The following is a 20,574-nucleotide window of genomic DNA, read 5'->3' on the forward strand; positions in this document are numbered from 1 at the left end:
TCAGAATAACTTATATACTAATAAATTAAACTTTATAAGCATACCTACTTGTGTATAACAATTTTTGCAGAGGGGCCCAGATGAATGCTAATCTTGTTCCTAAATGGAGAAAATTAATATAGATGGCCAAGAGGCACATGAAAATATGTTCGATATCGCTAATTAGAGAAATGCAAATGAAAACTACAATGAGGTATCACCTCACACCAGTCAGAATGGCCATCATCAAAAAGTCTGCAAATAATAAATGCTGGAGAGGGTGTGGAGAAAAGGGAACCCTCCTATACTGTTGGTGGGAATGTAAATTGGTACAGCTACTATGGAGAATAGTACGGAGGTTCCTTAGAAAACTAAAAATAGAATTACCATATGATCCTGCAATCCTACTCCTGGGCATATATCCAGAGAAAACTCTTAATTCAGAAAGATACATGCACGCCAATGTTCATAGCAGCATCATTTACAATAGCCAACACTTGGAAGAAAACTAAGTGTCCATCAACAGATGAATGGATAAAGAAAACGTGGTAGTTATACACAATGGAATATTACTTAGCAACAAAAGAGAATGCCATTGCAGCAACATGGATGGACCTAGAGATTATCACACTAAGTGAAGTGAGTCAAAGATAAATATCATATGCTAACACTTATATGTGGAATCTAAAAAAATGATGTAAATGAACTTATTTACAAAACAGAAATAGACTCACAGACATAGAAAACAAACTCATGGTTACCAAAGGGAATGGGGGGGAGGGGGGAGGGGGGAGGATAAATTAGGATTCTGGGATTAACAGATACTGACTACTATATATAAAACAGATAACAAGGACCTACTGTACAGCACAGGGAATTATATTCAATATCTTGTCATAACCTATAATGGAAAAAAATCTGAAAAAGGATAGATATATATCAAGATATGTATAACTGAATCACTTTGTTGTACACCTGAAACTAACACTGTAAATTAATTATACTTCAATTAAAAAATGGTTATTAAAAAATTACTTTAGATTCAACTAACTTATTTCAATTAATAATTACTGGGTACCTGCTATATTTTAGGTATTTTTCCAGGCATATTTCTATTATTAGAATTATTATTTTATTGGAACTGTAATATTCTGCATATACTACCATTAAAAAAAAAAACAGGTAGGTTCGTGGCCTCAAAATGACCCTCTAGGCAAGACACGAGAAATGCTGGCATTTGTGATAAAGAAACAGAGGGCTGATCAGGTCATGCCAGCAATGGACATGGTGAACAGCTGCAGCTAAACGTGAGAAGAAATCAGGGCCCAGGAGGCAGGGGAATGGAGCAGCTGCCCCAGCTAGAAAACTAAACTCTCAGATAGATCTAGTTGCCGAAGGAAAGTGTGGAGACGCAGTCTCCTCCAGTAGGTGAAGCACCAAAGGAAACAAAGTTTGACGTGAGAGAAAAGTGCTATTATACAGACAGCGCTTCCCTAATAAGGAAAGTTGAGGTTCCTGGACTCCGACAACACCTTTCCTGGCTGATACTGAATCAAAAGCCTACACCTGTCCCAAGTAGTCACCTATTCCACACCTGATTCCAAGGTCAGCAGTCACGGAGCGCTCACCCCGCTCAGGCTTGGCACATGCATCATCGCATTGCATCTTTACAGTTATCCCAGAGGTAGGGTTACTGTTACCCACTCTTTGCCCAAAAGAAACAGTCCAGAATGATGACATAACTGTCCATGGTCACACAGCTTAGAAGTGCCAAGGCCAATATTTGAACCCAAGTAGTCTCACTCTTAACCACTGTCTTAAACACTGCAATATTCTCTACCCAGCTTGGCTGGGGTGGAGGTGTGGGGATAAAGAGCAAATGTACCAGATTTTTTTTCTTTTTAAATGTCACCTCATACTATCTGGAGTACATCAGTGCAAACCAAGTAACAAATACCATGGGTATCTGCTTTCAGTAATAAAAAACCCAAATAGGACACATGAATTCGTAAGTTAAGTTCATCACCACAGAATCTTCCAACACCTAATAGTTTGTTTAAATGAAATATGAACAATATTAGAAATGACAAAGAATTTCAGATATACCTATGCCATCAAGATTAATCTATTCAATATGCAACTTCACGTGCAATATAATTGGAAGCCTTTGCGTCTCTGCTGACTTAAAAGCCACATATGGAATCCATATGAAGCAGGAGTTTTCGAGTCTGCTCATTCCAAAGGCAAGAGTAATGCATAATAAATAACCTGAATACTTACTTAACATAAGCAAGTTGATGTTAATCAAAATGACTGCGCCAAAGCTGTTTAGTAGAACCAAATGCGGTCAAAGCACTGGGACTTGGAAACTTGGGCAATTCAGCCAGCACACAGCCTACTAGGCCAAATGCCGACTTCATCCTCGTTCAACGCGTAAATGGTACACAGAAACCTCCTCCGCCGTCCTCAGTACGACATCAAGTCCTCCAGGACACCCGCCGCCGTCCCCTCTGCACGCTCTTCCCACGCAGCGAGGCTGGGAACCGCGGAGCCCACGGAGACGCGCGGAGCCCACGGAGACGCGCGGAGCCCACGGAGACGCGCGGAGCCCAAAGAGACGCTCTGCGCCCAGAGCACCAGCTGTGGCTGCTTTATAAATTGGGTGTTTTGAGGAAAAGTTTGGATGGAAAACAGGTGAGGAAAGGGGGTAAAAACTAGAAGCCTAACTGATTTTTGAGGTCCGTTTCAACATATGTTTTGAGATTATATAATCAAGAATGCAAAAGACCAATTAAAGGATAGTTCCAATACTTCACGAAAAGACTTGCCAAAGAACACTCAGTTAAATATTTGCAAAGCCATTCCTGTTCAAAATAATTCCAACCTTCTGTGCTTTCATCAGCAGGTTAACGTTTTCAAAGAGTAAGAAAGAGATTTAGTTACCCCCAAAGCAAAAAGCCCTATCTTCTCCGTTCTGGAATTAAATTCCCAGAAAATGGGGGGCGGGGGGAAGGATGGGATTCAACGGCAAGGATATTTGAAATTAAAAAACTGCATTCTGAAGGTTCTTAGCAATAATTAATGATCTGTTGGTGCCTCCAGCTAGGCTGTAGTAATTTCATAATTCAAAAGAGTTTATTTTCTAGTCTTCATCTAAGAACCAAAAAAGCAAGAATAGTGTTTTTTCCTGCTTATGTCTTAGGTACTAAGACTGATCTCTGGTTTTTATTTTTAACTTACAAAAAGTTTCATTTAGTTTGCATATTTATAGGATACTGTAATAAGGAAATTTTAATCTTTTATCACGAATAAAATTGTTTGGAGGTCATATGGTCATTTAGGTAGTTTTTCTTTCTTTATCCAAAGAAAGCATATGTCTACTCATAAAAAAAAAATCCAAGGATATAAATCAATATTTGATATGCATGAAGGATATACCCTGATAATATATATTTTAAATATCCAAGGATATATGTCAATTTTAAATGGAATGTATGTATTTCACAAAATATAAAAGATATTTCAGTCCTCTTTTTAGTGAAACCAATCCTTTTATTTCTAAAATATTGACTCTATATCTTAAAAAAAAGATGAATGAGTAAAACATTATTTTCAAACTTTTATGCAATTGTTTCAGACCCCCACTGGAGAGCAACTTTGAAACTCTCAAAGCATACAGTGAGAATATTAGGGATTATTAAATCTTTGCAGACTTGCAAAAACCTTAAATGCCACATATTATCTAGCCACCTCTTCATTCAATTTATTCTTTCAAAAACCCCAACAGACAAAGCTAAAAAGAACTGGTACCAAAAAAAAACACTACTTTCCATAGGATTCCAGTTATGAGATTAGAAAAAAAATACTGAGTAGAATTTCTCACATGAGTTGCCATGTGGGCAGTTGCTGTCCATCCTTGAATAAGCAGGCAGGTGTTCAGAAAGTTTGAACTACATTTTTCTAAGTAAAGGTCATGTTGAAAAACATTTAAAGCTAAGAGCCTGGGTTTTGGGGGGTTTTGTTTTTCAGTTACTTAACACTATAACTCCTTCCTTTAAAAGTACAGGGTTTTTCAAATGCCTAAAGCAAATTTATTGATTTTCTTTTTCGTTGTGTGAAATTGATGTTTATTCACAAGGTATTTGTTCTGTATGTTGAAACACTTATTCTAAATGTTGTCCTGAGGGGGGAAATACTGGTAAAGTCAGAAGAAATGCTTAAAAGCTAGTGATGGAAAAGCACATTTTTCCTTTACAAAGTTAAGTAACTGCGGTTTGCTAAATTTGAATCCTTGTAAGTGACTACCACTGAAACTCTAAAATGGGCTGTTTGTTTGTTTGTTTGTTCACTGCTCTCAGAGCACTTGACTGAGTCTCTACTTTTAATATAACCGAACTGAAAGTTATTGGAATGTGGTGAATTTCTTTTCCTTAAAAAAAAGGTATATTACTGTTGCTGTATTGTTTTTACAATAAAAAAAGTATAAAGAAAGTACCCTATTCTAAAAAATGCATCAAATAAATGGATTCATTCCAAATTGAACATAATCAATAGTAACTTGAAGGAAGAGGAGACGGAGGAGTAAAGAAACCCACTGAGACAGATTTCCTAAGTATTTCAGGTTGACTTTCTGTTCGCCTGAAATCCAATTTTCCAAAGCATTTTCCCTTTTATACCTAAGATGTAGTTACTCACTGGGCCTGGGGGTAGCAATTTTTCAGAAATTGGGGGTACCCCTCTTTTTCTCCCAACAGGAAACAGAACCTGGAGTAGGCAGGAAGTTGAACACATCCCCCCAATCATTTTACCTCTAGAGAGTCACCCATCTTGCTAATAGGTTTCAGCTTATAAATGCATGTCTTCCTGCAAATTACTTAAAAACAGTGTTCCCCAAAGTGAGATTCCCTGGTGACCTGGGGTGCCAGAGGAGACAATTTTAGAATACAGCATTAAATAACCTTAAATAAGAAAGTCATTTCCTTTTCAACTCTCTTTTAATCCTCTGGTCTAGTCAAGGAGAAAGTCTCCATTTGATCCCAGGATGCTGAATACTTTTACACCTGTTAACTTCCACTGTAACAAAGGAAAATAAGCCTTCGAGTCAGGCCTGCCAGCAGGCACCAAGACCTACCTAGAAGTTAACAAGCCATATTACTGTCATTGTATGTATTTGAATAGTGATATTTTTCAAGTTTCCTTTTTAAATAACTGTATTTAAGGTTTAAACACGGAGTCGATTTAAAGGGAAAGAATACGTTTGAAATGGTCTAGATCCTTGAAACTGAAAATGAGATCAGTGGGCCAGAAGCACCAGCCTCACCTGGGAGCGTGTTAAGGTACTGGATCTTCGGCCCCTCTCACACCTACTGAATCAGAATCTGCATTTTAAACGAGATCCCCACGTGACTTAAATTTTACAAAACTCTGGGGTGGCCCAAAAGTTTGTCCAAAACCATGCAGGCAGTTTGCCAATGACTGAGCTTTGAGATTCGCTGCTTTGGCTAATCAGGTAGCCATCCTTCAGACACTCAGCGAAACCAACTAGCGGAGGGCTGCGGACCAGGAGGAAACTCAGTGCTTTCCCCACAGGGAGTCACAAACCATCCGTGGACTGTGAGGTCAGTGAGTGGGTCTAAAGTGGCAGCGTTGGGGATGCTACAGGAAGCTAAAATGACTTTAAATACGCTCCTATAATGTCCTATCATGCCACATAAATCATCTTTGTTACTAATGAATACTACAGTAAAAATTCTACCTAACCCTCCCCTTCAGCCCTCCTCTCCCCCCTCAAGGGCTGGGGCTTTCTGCACATCTTCAGCATGGGAATGAGTGCCAAGGCTCCTTGGACCTACTGAATCAGCAAGTCCTGGCCTTTTCTCCCAGAGTTGAGCCCCATTAGAGAATTATGCTTTGTAAATAGGGCAGCCCAGGTCTTCTGCGTCAGGTGACAGGACTGGAAGCAAAGGAGCACAGCTCTCAGGACATCCCAGTAACGCTTCAAAGGAGAAGCCAGGCAGTCACTCATTCCCAAGATGGGTGGCCCAATTAGCCAATGATCCAGGTAGTTCAGGCCAAAATCCTACTCCTCCATCAGCTGGAGAGACATCCAAGGGGAAAGCCTGAATTACCTGTGTTGCTGACTCAGCGTTCACCTTCACAGCCTAAAGAATGTGTCGGAAATACAGAGGAAAACAATGACCAAAATATACAGGACTTACGACACCATAAAAGCTAAATATATATACTTATAGCCATCTAGGTATTTCCAAGATATCCAGATTTAACAGATTTTAATAAAAATGTTTCTATTTCTCCCAGGTGTTAGGCCTAACACCAGAGTCCAACATCAGAAACTCAACTTCCCAGTACAAAACACCAATATGAGACAGTTTCATTTTGCAAAGAAAATGAAGAAGAGTGAAGATAACGGGTAAAGAAAAATGGGAAAATTAACAACAAACAATAGACATGAATTCATGGTCTGGTATCCATGATAAGAATTACATGCTATTCATTACAATGAAAAGAACATTGTGAACATTTGTTAGATCTTTTTTTTTCCTTTAGTTATTTTGGGAATGTACTTATGTAGGCAGAACATTACAGAGAACAAAAAATACATGTTACAATGTAAGATTACTGTAATGGTTCTGAAAGAAGTCAAGAAAAAAACCACCAAATGAAATCATGGGTGTTGAGGAGAATAGAGTAATAATTGCTAATACCTATGGATTATTCCAAGCAGTTTATACATATCAATTCCTCTCATCCTCATGACTCTGAGGTAGATGTTGGGTCTTAATATTACTCATAACAACATTAATACTACTGCTAAGAAAGCCATTTTGCAGATCGGGAGACATAACCTTAAGGTGAGTAAGTAGCCTGTCTAAGATCACAAGCCTGCGAATGGAACTGCGTAAAAATCCAGACATCCTCAAAATCCAAACTTCTTAACACCAGACTTCTGCCTGCCTACCCCCAGAGCACCAGAATGCCCAACTCAGCATAAAACTATCACTCTCTAATACTAGACCCTATAAAGAATTTTCCTTAAAGGTCAGTGACTGTGGAATCTTCACAAGTTAAGGGACTGAGCTATATTGATAGAACTGTACCTTAAAACAGGAAAACTGAGTTTGGGCATTAAATGCTTCAGGAGTGATTAGAACTACTCACTTGGCAGAATTAAGTTTTAAGGCTGCTTTGGGGGAAATATTAACAGTTGGGGGAAATTTTTGTTGGAAGCAAAACATTATACTTTGAGAAATGCTCAAGTCAAGTATTCCTCTTTTATTAGGATGACTTAAGTACAAAGCATTAAAATAGCTGGCCTGAATATTTATTAGAGCAACAGCTGTTCCCTCCAGATTTTTAGAAATTCAGGACTAAGCGCCAACTATAATTTAGAAAGAAATTTTTCAACAAGTAAAAAGAGCCCTATGTCTTGCAATACTTATCCAAATAGTAAATAGTAGCTGGAAGAGGTATAGAACATCACTATGCCTTTTCAATGAGAAGAGCCAAAATGTTTGGCCAAACACTTCCAAATGCTATTGATATTTTGTTATTGAGGTTGGTGATTACATTACTTAAAAATTATACCTTACATTTCATAATTAACAATCCTTTATGTACAGAGAGATAATACCATAGCCCTAAACACAGGGTGTGTACGCCATTCTGGGTATGTTTGTTTAGGAGTGCTGATAAGTATGCCCCAGTAAAACACCTCAGAGAAATCATTTAGATTTTTATTCAAAATTTTATTTCTTTCGAAAGATTTCCACTTTAGGTGCCTAGCCATAATTGAATACCTAATTTTTTTGTTTCTAAAAGGGGGTAGATGAAAAGGAAGACATCGGGGGAAAAAATGAAAGACTTCACTGTGCACACTCTGAATGTTCTACATTGAAACTTTTCTTTGTAAGGAAAACTGACAAATATCAGGTTTGGGTCTCCTGTGTTTGCTTCACTGTCGGCTCTCCGTGAGAGTGCTGCAAACTTGGATACGAAAGAAGAAATGTCCCTGCTTGGCATGACAGCAGAGGGAAGTCAACGGAACTGCCACAGAGGTGCAGAAAGCAACTCCACCCCCAGATCAAGATACTCAGGGCTGGGGGCATGGAAGGAAGCCTCTGGAAACAGCCTGAAAGGAAGGGCACCTTGGACAGGGAGGCTGGTTTGTGGAGGGGAGGACCGTTCGCTGTCTTGCATCTGTGGTTAGACCCAGTCCACTGTGCTGAAGTGTGCAGGACAGCAAGGGCAAAGGAACAAATGTCTATTTCCTCAATGTTCCTGTCGAATAAATAACTAGCTCCTATCCCAATATGATGATAATTTTTAGCCTACTAATTGCAGCACAAAAGGTTCTCTTTAGCAGAGATTTTCTCATTTTGTTTGTAGGGCTTTCGGGTTTAAAAATAAACTGGCATTTTTGGATTAATAAAAACAATTCCATGAGGGATAAAATAGGCCACATTATTTTTTTCTCATAAGCAAAGAACACTAGCTGCATGTGCTGGTGAAATCAGTCACCATTTGGTCATAGCCCTATACCACCCACGCCCAGCTCCCCCTCCAGAGAGTAATGGCAAGAGATGCCACATCTTGCCAAGAAAAACAAGCTAGAGCTTCTCCACCTCCACTGGGCATCAAAATCACCTGCAGGGGGGAGAGGGGGAAGGTGGCGGAAGAGTAAGACGTGGAGCTCACCTTCCTCCCCACAGATACATCAGAAATACATCTACACGGGGAACAACTCCTACAGAACACCCACTGAACGCTGGCAGAAGACCTCAGACCTCCCAAAAGGCAAAAATCACCTGCAGGGATTAAAAACAAAAAAATCCCCACTAAGTCCAAGGCCCCATCCCGGACCTACAGAATCAAGATTCCCTGTACCTACAGAATCAGATTCCCTGGTGGACCTACAGAATCAGTCCAGGGCCGCATCCCGGACCTACAGAATCAGAATCAGCCTGAAATTTCCTAACAATTCACTGATTATGCTGCTGTGTCTATAAAGGCACCTGAAATATCAACTAATCCTACAGAAGTCACCCCTGATCAGGGAGAGGAACGTCCTATACATGAAGAAAAACCCATAGGAGAAAAACCCATATGAGGAATAATTTTTTCTAAACATGCCTTGACCTTCAAGATTTAAAATTATCTGAAGGCTAGAATGGTGGTTTTCAATTGTTTGTTTAAGCAGTACACCCCTTTTTGCGAGCAAAACCCTTCACAATATCTCAAAATATCAAACCTACTGGCTGAGCTTCACCAGGGGAAAGAGAGGGCAGAAACCCACTCAGGCCCCGGTACACCTCAAGGAAGCCTAGTGCTGCTGGTAGCATGGTTTGAAAACTACCGGGTCAGAATAAGACATTTAGATGGAATAAATAAGTAGTACTAAATCTAAATTCAAATAATTAACTGGAGGGTTAGGGCTTCTGATTAGCACTTAGTCTAGGGAGATGGGTTTAACAGAAGTTCACTTGAAAAAGAGATTAAGGTTTCATTTCACTAGAAACACAACTTGAGCCAACTATGTTCTCTGGCTACCAGGAAAAGCATGTGCAGTTTAGCCTGGGTTAATAACTACTATTTGTACTGAGAGATATACCTTGTAGAAAGCACCTTCATATGCATGATCTCATTTAATACTGGATAACTCTGCAAGCTATTGGAATTATTTTCGCCATATTTTAGATGAGCAACTGAGAAAATAATGTGTGAGAGTAACTTACTCAAAGATGAATCCAGGCTTCTGCCTCCTGGGCTACAGACTTAAGGGGGAGTTTGAGAATAACAACCCACCGCTCTCTGGATGGTAGGAATGGTGTGTGAAAAACGTGTTTCATTCTGGTCGCTACATTAATGGAGGTGTGTCCAAATGGGACCATAGGCAGAGTACCTTAATCAGGGCAAAGAACAATCTGGAAATAGTGTATGAAGAAGACATGGAAAAACCAAGAGCCTTTAAAGATGGAAAGCAGAGGGTTTAGGAATGACATCATGGCTGTTTTTAAATAACAAAGGTCTATGCACAGGGAGATAAGTCTTATGTTGTATCGCATAAGAGTAACCTAGGTCCTTCCCCTCCTCTTTCCTGAAAAATTCAGTCCTAAAGTGGGGACAAGGGAAGGTAAGCCTTTGTCCAGGAACAGGCATGGGGAGGGATGTGGAAGCCCAGAGCAGGGTATCAGAGAAAGGTGTTCACGGTGGGAAGTAGGTTGTGGCACGGCATGCTGGAGCAAAAGCAGTTAAGGAGGGCAACCATGTGCAGGGCAGGGGCAGCAGTGGAAGACTGCCTACATAAGGGGAGATTTAATCAAATAAGTCAATCGTTAAGAACAATGGGAGCTAGGATTCTCACTGTCAAAGAAGGTAGTTATACATATGGAAAAGGAAAAACCTAAAATAAACCCTGTCGTGTCACATAGGGATTTGAGATACCAGTGTGAACTCGTGGTTTTCAAAATATATAGCTGGGTATAGAAATGCAGATGTAAACGTGTGTGTGTGTACCTATGTGTATATACATACACATATTCCATAGTCCTGTCCACTGAGAGGCCCCAGGGGTGCTGATAGCCTCAAAGCAATGAGCACACTTAGCAACCAGATCTTGGCTTCTAAATATCATTCTCTATGCAAAGGAACCAGGGCTCCTTGGAGAAAGGGCTGATACAAAAGATGAGCTTGGAACATGTTGTTCTGCCAGAAAGCACAGAAGGGCTCAAAGAGTGATGGGAGTTAAAGGGCATGAAAAGACTGCCAAACCTGGAACTAATGGGAACATTAAAGTAAGTAATGAGTAACCGCTTCATTAAAACACACTGGAACAAAAGAGATCAAAAGTTCTTACCGATATTAATTAATTAATCAATAAAAATTCTGATGAGGAATGGGCTTTTTAATACATAATTTCACAATAACTTGCCACAAAATATGTATAAATTACAAAAGGGAAAAGAGTCACTTTATGGTGGAGAAATTTGGCAGACAACACTTTAATCAAGTGACCATTATCAGTAATGGAACAAACACAAACAGAAATCAGTGCCACTTAATGGATGCCATGAGAGGAACGCAGCACCATTTCTGTAATTCTCCTGCCAAAGATGCACAGCCTGAATCTAAGAATGAAAAAATGGCAGACCAACCCAAATTGAGGGACATTCTACAAAATAACTAGTGTTAAATCTTCAAAAGCGTCAAGAACCTGACAGTGAAAGACTGAAAGAGACTAAAAAGATCCAACTAAATACAATGTGTCCTCTGAACTGAATTTCTTTGCTTTAGAAGACATGATTGGAACAACCAGGAAACTTGAATGAGATCTAAGATTTAGATGGTGGTAAGGTATCAGTGGTAATTTCCTGGCTTTGATGGCTATACTGTGGTTATCTAGGAGAACATCCTAGAACATGTACACTGAAGTACTGGTGTTATAGCCATCATGCTGGCAACTTTTTCTCAGACGATTCAGGATAAAAACCAATTGTACTACTTGAAATTTCTCTGCAGGTATGAGACAGTTTCAAAATAAAATTAAAAATCAACAACAGTATATTAGGAAGATGGAAGTTCCAAGGGAAAACTACACCTAGTCTGCAGGAAAGATGAAACTCTCAAATGATTAAAGTGGTCCCCAAACAGATCCATCCTAAGGAGGGTTGGCAGGATGTAAGAGAGAAAATGCCTCACTGAATAGTAAGGTAGAGGAGATGATGCCTATGTACTCTCCAATGATTTCATCATTCATTCATTCAACAAACATTTATTAAACACCTACTGTTTCAGACAATATGCTAGACACTGAGCTTATGAAAATAACTGAGAGACAATCCCTGCAGTTGGAGACCTTATATTCTAGTGAAGGATGGTGATTCAGAAGCCTTCAGTTAGAATTTTAAGACAGGCATCAGTGTTACATATAGAAAGAAGCCTGTGACTCAAGAACACTTTAATACTTTAATAACACTTTAATAACAGTCTTTAATACTCCATTTTTCATTTATGAATATGAATTTATGAATATTTAAATTTATGAATATTTAAATGTTTCATATTTATGAATATGAAACTACACAATGGTTTATTATTCTATCATACTCTTTAACATTTTCATCCTAACTTTTGTGTGCTTGCGGGTGGTGTTGAGACATATGCAAAAACTTTATCACTTTTCAATCATGAACAGATGTAAATGACTTACTTGATGTTTTATGTTAGAATAACAAGCACCTTCTAAAATAAGATTCAAATGAGAAGCTAGGGCTATAGTTATTGAAAGAGACTTAACACTCCAAAAGTGAACCCTGATATGTTCTTCAAAAGTCACTCCACATCTCTGTTCTCCAATTTCTACATCTGTCACAAAGATGTCATAATATGCTTGGAAGATGCTTTGAGATGCTTAGAAGAAAGACGTCGCAATTATAAAGCTCTGTTAAGATACAGGTTACTTTCACCTTTTGCCAGGGACTAACGATTACTGTGGACATATTAAGTAAGACAGAGGGATCCATCTAAATGAGCTCACCTGGGCAGTTTTATGGTGGGTGAAACACTATTTGGTTTTCCAACTTTTCCCCTTGGCTTTATTTCAATCTTCCAGGCATATCATCAAGTGAGAATGCTTCAGTGCTTTCTCACTGACCCAGGAGTGAGAGGCCAGAGCAAGCAAGTCAGTATTCAATTACTTTCCCCACTTAGGTCTATACACCCTTCTTACACTTTTCCCATTTGACACTTTCATAACCATATTTAGCTTTCTTCATACCATCTCCTTGTGATTCAAAAGGCAGTTGAGACTCCCATATGGTTGCCATCGAAGCTAACAGATGTCTAGCAAATTAAAACAAAAATTATGACTTATAAACTGCTGATGTATCAGCATTCCAGAACATCTTACAATTTATAGTGAAGCATAAGATAAGACTTCATACTTATGCCCCCGGCAAGGTTCCCTAAATCTCTCTCCTCTCTGAATTTAAGCCCTGTGGAAACAAATGAGATGTAACATTCTGCCATCAAACTTGGATAAACCTCCACTTAAAGATACCATGTAATATTTGCAAGCACATCAAAGAGAAATTTGGCCTCAAGGATCCAAGGCTTTCTAATCTTTGTACAGCAAAGAGAAGCGAAAAATGACTTGGTTCTCCCAAGTCATTCAAGGCGTCCACTGATCCATAGTGCTTTTTTCAAATACGTGATGATCCAATGTATGGAATCCATTCGCCTCATCTCCTTGGCAGATATTAAGAGAAGCATCATTACCTGGTAGTAGTGATGCCAAAGTACCAGGCTAAGGTATTCTAGAAGTTTTATAGCCAGGATGGAACTAGTAAAAATCTGGAGACAATGACACAGACCATATTCACCATTTGTTAAATACTGAGACACTGTGCTGGCTAATATCTTATCTGATTGCATCCTTGAATCTACAACTCTATTGGATAATGTTATCTTTCCTTTATAAATGAAATTAAGGCTCAGTGCAGAAGACTGTATTTTCCAAAGATGGCCACAACCCACATGACCCTGACACTTGTCTGACAAAAGAGGGAATTTCCTTCTTCAGCACTTTGAAGTTGAGCAGGCTCCACTCGTGCTTAAACCAGTGGAATAGATGAAACTGACACTGGGCCAGTTCCGGGAGTAGACTTCACTGGCTGGAAGTTTCTTCTGGCAGTCTCAGACAGGAAAAAGCCACGTTTAGGTGCTCTAGCCAACAAATCTGGCTGAACTCTCAGCAAGCATCAACTGCCAGTCACGTGAGGGTACCACCTTGGGTATCCCACTCCAGTGAGCCTTCAGTTAACTCCAGCCCAGCCACATCTCACTGCAACTGCATGGGCCGTTCCAAGTGCAAATCACCCACATGAGCCTGGTCAAATCACAGAACTGTCAGATATAATAAAGTTTTATTTTAAACCACTAAGCTTTGGGGTTGTTTGTTACGTAGCAAAAACAAATTTACAGAATTTGTAATAGCAATAACAAATTTACAGAAGCAGGCTGCCCATTCCTGACCCCAGTTCTTCAGCCAATAACATCTTAGTCTGAGTTACTGTGATCAAGTATCATGACTACCTTCCTGCTGATCATCACTCTAGAGACCAGGGTACTAAAAACTCAGAGATTCCAATATGGGGTAATTTTGAAGCAGACAGCAGGATAGGAAAGCTATGAGGGCATATATGAGTGGAAGGCTTTAGGCACAGAAAGGAGGGACAAGGTGTGTAGAAAGCAGAGTAAGAGAAGGGCCCTTGTAACAAAGGCATCTACATAACAATTCTGCCTGGGGTAGCTGGTTTAGTTCCACAGCCTACATCTCTTTTCAGGCTTCCCATAAAACTTCCCCCAAGAGATGAAGACCTTCAAAATGAGACAAGACGCGACTCTCTTCTGCAACTCTCTATGCAAGCACTCTGCAATTCTTTGAAGCTCTCCACAGTTCCAGAGGTTTTGCTACAACCTAATCCACAGAAAATACTCAGTGTGTCTCTGTACACTACATAATTACACCAAACTGTCAGGGAAACAGGCCCAAATCCCTTTATTTCTTTTCCACCTCCTGCTACGAAACTGCAGAGAAAGCCCCTGGGTACTTTTTGTTGCCTAGTAGCTGAAATGTGCAACTTTTGGAAGTGTTCAAGTAGAGTCAAGAGGCTTGGACTCACTACGCCAACAAGATCCAGTCCCAATTCGGTAGTCCTTGACTCTCAAAGTTATGAAAGTTTCAAGTTCAGATAAAATCAAAATGCCTCACCCAGAAATGTGACTTTTAAACATTTCCAACAGGGTTGAAAAAAGGAAGCAAGGAAAGAAAATAATTTCTTCTTCCTGTATTTGTAGTAGTGTTTGACTGCAGGGAGGGGGGTGACTGCTAACAGGAATCATGTCCAATCCCTGGCAAAAATGGCCTGTGAAAGACTAGATCTGATATTTATTCATGTGTCCCCCTCCATCATCAGTCCTGAGGTCAGATGACATGCTGACACAGAAAGTGATCTCCAATCCCTTCCATTTCCTTTTGCAAAACATTCATGAGCAGTGCAAGGTACTCCTATAGAAAACAGAAAATAAAAATAAAGTAGCCTAGTAAATGTGTGGCAGAAAAAAAGAATATAAAGAGCTGTATTGACAACTATTCTCATCGATGTATATGTTTACAGCGTATGGCCAAAATTAAAGGAGAATCAAAATAAATACACCCTGTGTTAACAGTCTTATTATTCATCTCACCACTGGATTATTGTTTATCTCACACTGAACCTACACTGAACAGCAACTTGGAGAACCGCCCCCCCACCCCGAGACAGCCACCATCTTTACTTTCCACGGGGGGAAGAGTGGGGGGCAGGAGGAGTGCCCAGTAAGGAAGAGGATGGGATGGGATGGGATGGAAAGGAAAAATAACACGGTCTTTGAACGAACGTTTTCCTCTTGTCCTAGTGAACTCTTTGTCTGGTTGCTGAACATGTTTGTGAGATCAAGGAAAAGCATTCAAACAAAACAAAAGAGTAGGCATCCCAGCCTAATTACAATGGGTGCCCAGCACATTGTAGTGCCAGCAGAGCATGGTCTGAATCTTTCCTTCAAGCATTTGCTCTCCCGGTAGCCCCATAAAACATGCCTCGTACACCTTGTCCTCTGCATTTCTCCAAGGTTTCCCCAAAACGGCCCGCTCTATGTCACTCCTCAAAAAGGAAGACGTGAGGCACGAACACACTGAAACATATGTTGATGGTGACTTCTTATTATCCTGAGAATAATACAGAGAGAGAAATAAATCCCTCCACCCCACTCGCCCACTGGTCAGTCCATTACGCAAAAGGAGCGCTTTCCAGATGAAGGGGGAGAGCGCGCAGGAAGCGTTATTTACGTGCACATTACAGAACCGTATACCATCGCATCTGCATCCTACACAAAGCCCGAGATGGTGCAAGAAGATACACGCTGAACATGGCACAGACCAGCCGCGGCAACACGGAGCCAAGCCCTCGTCCAATCAGATCCTTGTTAGAAGGTGGACCTCAGGGTCGGGTCTGCCGGATTAGGCTTCCCTATTATGACACCACGCTCAGCCCAACATCCATATCCCACCCGGAGTAAATCTCATTCGAGTGGTTGCTCATCTCTCAAACTGCCGAGCCCTTTCTTTCATCTGCATCCACGCTATTCCTCCCTTAAAAAGCCACCCCAAGGCCTGGGTGCCCCCTTTCCGGCTCGGTTTTCCTTTTTACCTCTTCGCGTTCCTAGAAAGGATTAAATGTTTATCTCTCCAACGCGCAGGCTGAAAAGGCGGAAGGCAAATGCCTCTCCGTGCTACCGCAAGCGCCCGAGGGGCTGCGGAAAGTAAACGCAGAGAGCAACGTGGGGGAAATTGTCGCGAATCGATCGGCCACGGTAGTCGAAATCCCAGAAGCGCTCCAACTTACCCAAAATATGACATTGAAGCCAAATATGAAATATTTGATGCAACAACTGACTTCAGGACCCTTGTAATGCTTCCCGGACATCCTCTGGGTTCATGAAGACACTTGCCCCGGCAGCCCGAGTTTGGAGCCCCTGAGCACCGTTGCTCGGAGCAGCACGGCGGGGTGCTGGGGCTCAGGGACGCCGCTCGGGGGCCGCAGCGCAGCGGTCGGGGCTGAACAGCGCAAGGACCGACCTGCGGAGAGCGGCTCCCGCACGTCCAGCCCCTCGCGCGCCGAGGTCGCCGGAGCCGGGGTGGCCGCGAGCGGGCGGGGAAGCGCGTGCTGCAAGCCCCGAGCTTCGCTGGAGCTGGCCCCGAGCACAAGGCGAGCTCCCAAGCCCGTCCGCCAGACGATCCGTCCGTCGGTTAGTCTCCGGGCAAACGCGGCCGCGGCAGATGCTGGAGGAGACGCTCCTCGCCCGCCTGCCGGCTCGCGAGCTCCCTCCCACCCCTCGCTCCGCCCGCCGATCGCTCCGCCCGCGCCGCCCGCAGCTCCGCCCGCCTCCCGCCGCCTGAGCCTCCGTGAGGTGCGCGCGCGCACGGGCTCGGGCTCTCCCGGATGGCGGTGGGACGAAGTACGCGCGCCGCCCCCTCCTTCCAGCGCTCTCCTTTCCTGCTGCTCCCTCCATCCTCGCCCCTCCTCAGGCCAGCCCGGAGCGCCGCCGACCCGCGAGCACTGCAGCGGGGTAGGTGGGGAGGATGGCCGGGCGGAGGGAGAAGTATGGGTGCCCGGGGAGCATGCCCATTGGGGGCAGCCTGGAGGAGTGACGGGGGTTGAGGAGCAGCGGGTCCCCCTCTGCCACCGGCAGCAGCAGGCAGCTTCTGGAGGGACGCGGGGGAAAGAGTCGCTTTGGGGCGACAGTAGGGATCCTGAGTGAGAATCCTCCCCGCGACCCCCGGACGAGCCTCCGTTCTGGGTGTAGCCACACTCACGCCCCCTGCTCCACCACCCGGTTTTGTGGCAAGAGAAGACGCCGGGCCACTGAGCCGGAGAGGAAAGGGGCCGTAGACTTTGCTGGGAGCAAAGGGGAAGGATAAGGTGTTAGGGAAGGGGGAGAAAAGAGAGATGGGAAATGGGGGGAGCGAATCGGGGGGGTTGCATAGGAAAGGCCCCCGAATCCCAGTGCGGCTCCAACCCAACCTCCCCACCTGCGGGAGAAATAGGCTTATCCTAGAAATGGGGACGAGGAAGGAGAGATGGCCCAAAGGAATCCTGACCCGGGCTACAATCCTTGCCCTAGGGCCAGTTGCCAACAACAGAAACCAGGATTGCAAGTGCTCCCACGAGACGGAATAGTGCCGAAGGAACTTGACTGGTCTTAACTCTAAGAAGGAATCCAGCAAGGCGTTCCAGGACGGTCTTCCGGGGAATCCGCATTGAGTTTATAGATCATGAACGGTTACGCTTTTGACCTCTGAGGAAGGATGGAACGTGCCTGGAAATTATATTGGAGCCCTACCTGAGAAGGTGTGCCCGTTAGCTGAGTATCTACCTCCCGCCTGGAGCACTTTCATAGGTGCTGACAAGCGGGTACCAGTATTTCATAGAAATAGAATGAAGAACCGCTCAGAACTGTGTGTAAACATCTGTGGGAATTTTTTTAAGGCTTCAGAAAGCTTCAGAAACAAAGCTTCAGAAACAAAGAGATGAGATCAGGAAGTTTTTCCAGTACCACCCCCGTGTAACCTGGTACTGGGCACAGAAATCTGCATGTTTCCTAAGCTCTCACGTGATACTTAAGTATGCTTGAGAACCTTTGTCGTAGGGCTTCCCTGGTTAACTACTTCTCACTTTTCTTAAAAACGAGCTAGCTAGTTGACAACCTGTTACGTGGAAGAGCAAGAAGTTACTTTTTCTTGCAATAAAAATCGCACTTAAGTAGACTTGGCCTTGAGAGGGATTGGGGCTATATTGAGGCCACAGGTAGGAGCCAGGGTCCCCATAAAGGTGGAAGAACCAGGAGATTCTAGAATTATGACACTGGTTAACAGTGACTTGAGCCGTTTGGATGAAATAACCCTCTTTACCTCCAAAGTGTCCTCCACCCACCCAAAACGCACAGCATAGCACTATCACCAATCTGGTGGGCTTCAAAGGTAAAGTCTGCTCTTAGCAGCAGATTCCCTATTGACAGGAAGGCACTGACAAGCTTTACCTAAACCTACTGGTGCTATATTGTAATTCTTTCTGTACATAAATAAAACAGTTCCTGCAGATTCCTGGATAAATCAAAGGAAAGGTCTATCTTAAGCTGATATGACACAACTCAGAAAAGGACTAGAAATTAGATCCAGTTGATGACTGAGTTGACCCCTAAGCAGAATTTACCTTTGAAATAAAACTCAACAGAGAAGGGGAAGTTCAGATAACTCACTGGTAATTTGGGGCAGGGGGGCTAGTTGAATTCTCATTTCATATGTCAAAAGCAAGTTCAAGGCGGATTTATGAGTTAAATGTATTTTTTAAAGCAAACCAGAAAATACTATTTGTTAAACCTCTGGCTAGAAGTATTCCTCAACTTAGAAGCAACAGAAGGAAAGGATCAATGGATATGACTGGGTAATACCTAAAACTTCTATGTGTCAAACATTATCTTAGACAGAAACCTAAACCAAAAAAAAGAAAAAAAGTGGCAGCAAATATAAAAAAAAAGTATGAATATCTATAAGTAGGGCTCATACAGCTAAAGTAAAATATAGAATCTCAGTTATTGAGTATAAACAGAAAACAAACAAATCACATACAAAGACATCAAATAGTAATAAATATATGGTGAAAATTAACCTTATAGTAATTAAAGAAATAGATGTTAAAACAAACCAGTGATAAAGATATAGAGATAATAAGCAATGGTTTGCTCATACATTGCGGGTGTCATTATAAAATGATACTGTCCATTTGGAAAGCATTTTGACTATATGTCATAGGTCAGGGTGCTCCTACATTTTGATTCAGAGGTCCCACTTCTGGGAATCTAGCCAGAGACATACTCCAAAATGTGGGGAAAGTTATATGCTGCAAGTTGTATATCACAGCATTATTTATATTGAAGACTAGGCCACAACTTAAAGATGCTAGAGGTAGGGACTATACCCAACTCCCTGTAGCCACCTGGACCACGATGCTACTTCATGTTTCTCTGCTTTGCACATATTCCTGGTCTCTACCTCAAGGACACTCCTTGCCGTGTGTCTGTGAGCTGAGCTTTCTTCTCTCACTTATCCTCAACACTTTTGATCAGCATTTTCCAGGCTCCCTCTTTCATCCCCACAAGGCCTCCTACACTCTTCCCTTTTGGCCCTTGGAGACTACCTATAATTACTCATTTCCCTCCCTGTCTCTTCCACTCTGCTACGTCTCCTTCAAGGGTGTGCACCATTTCCTTTTAATCTTAGAATTACTAGCATCCTGCTAATGTTTCAGGTGCTTGATAAATATTTATTTAAAAATGGATGAATCAGGGACTTCCCTGGTGGCCCAGTGGTTAAGACTGTGGGCTCCCAATGCAGGAGGCATGGGTTCGAGCCCCGGTCGGGGAACTAGGATCCAGCATGCTGCATGGCACAGCCAAAAAAAAAAAAAAAGGATAAATCATTTACTCAAAACTTTTACAGGGCCTCCCTGGTGGCGCAGTGGTTGGGAGTCCGCCTGCCGATGCAGGGGATACGGGTTCGTGCCCCGGTCTGGGAGGATCCCATATGCCGTGGAGCGGCTGGGCCCGTGAGCCATGGCCGCTGGGCCTGCGCGTCCGGAGCCTGTGCTCCGCAACGGGAGAGGCCACAACAGTGAGAGGCCCGCATACCGCAAAAAAAAAAAAAAAAAAAAAAAAAAAAAAAAATGAAAAAACTTTTACAGACATTAAGGATGTTGATTCTAATTGCTTATATGTGGAATATAGAAAAATGGTACAGATGAACTTATTTGCAAAGCAGAAACAGAGACACAGATGTAGAGACCAAACTTAAGGATACCAAGGGGGGAAGGGGGAGTGGGATGAATTGGGAGATTGGGATTGACATACATACACTATTGATACTATGTATAAAATAGATAACTAATGAGAACTACTGTATAGCACAGGAAACTCTACTCAGTG

General features: G+C 42.3%; 1 protein-coding gene across 1 annotated transcript in view; it reads right to left on the reverse strand.

The window, feature by feature from the left end:
* TSPAN5 (tetraspanin 5) overlaps window positions 1-16,691 on the reverse strand; it is a 176,341-nt gene extending 159,650 nt beyond the window's left edge. The window contains exon 1 of the mRNA XM_060094910.1: window positions 16,440-16,691. Coding sequence (XP_059950893.1) covers window positions 16,440-16,520 — 81 coding nt within the window. The 5' untranslated portion in view covers window positions 16,521-16,691. The remainder of the gene's footprint in view (window positions 1-16,439) is intronic.
* Between the last annotated feature and the right edge of the window lie 3,883 nt (window positions 16,692-20,574).

This window comes from Mesoplodon densirostris, chromosome 1 (assembly GCF_025265405.1).
Source record: "Mesoplodon densirostris isolate mMesDen1 chromosome 1, mMesDen1 primary haplotype, whole genome shotgun sequence".
Lineage (NCBI taxonomy): Eukaryota > Metazoa > Chordata > Mammalia > Artiodactyla > Ziphiidae > Mesoplodon > Mesoplodon densirostris.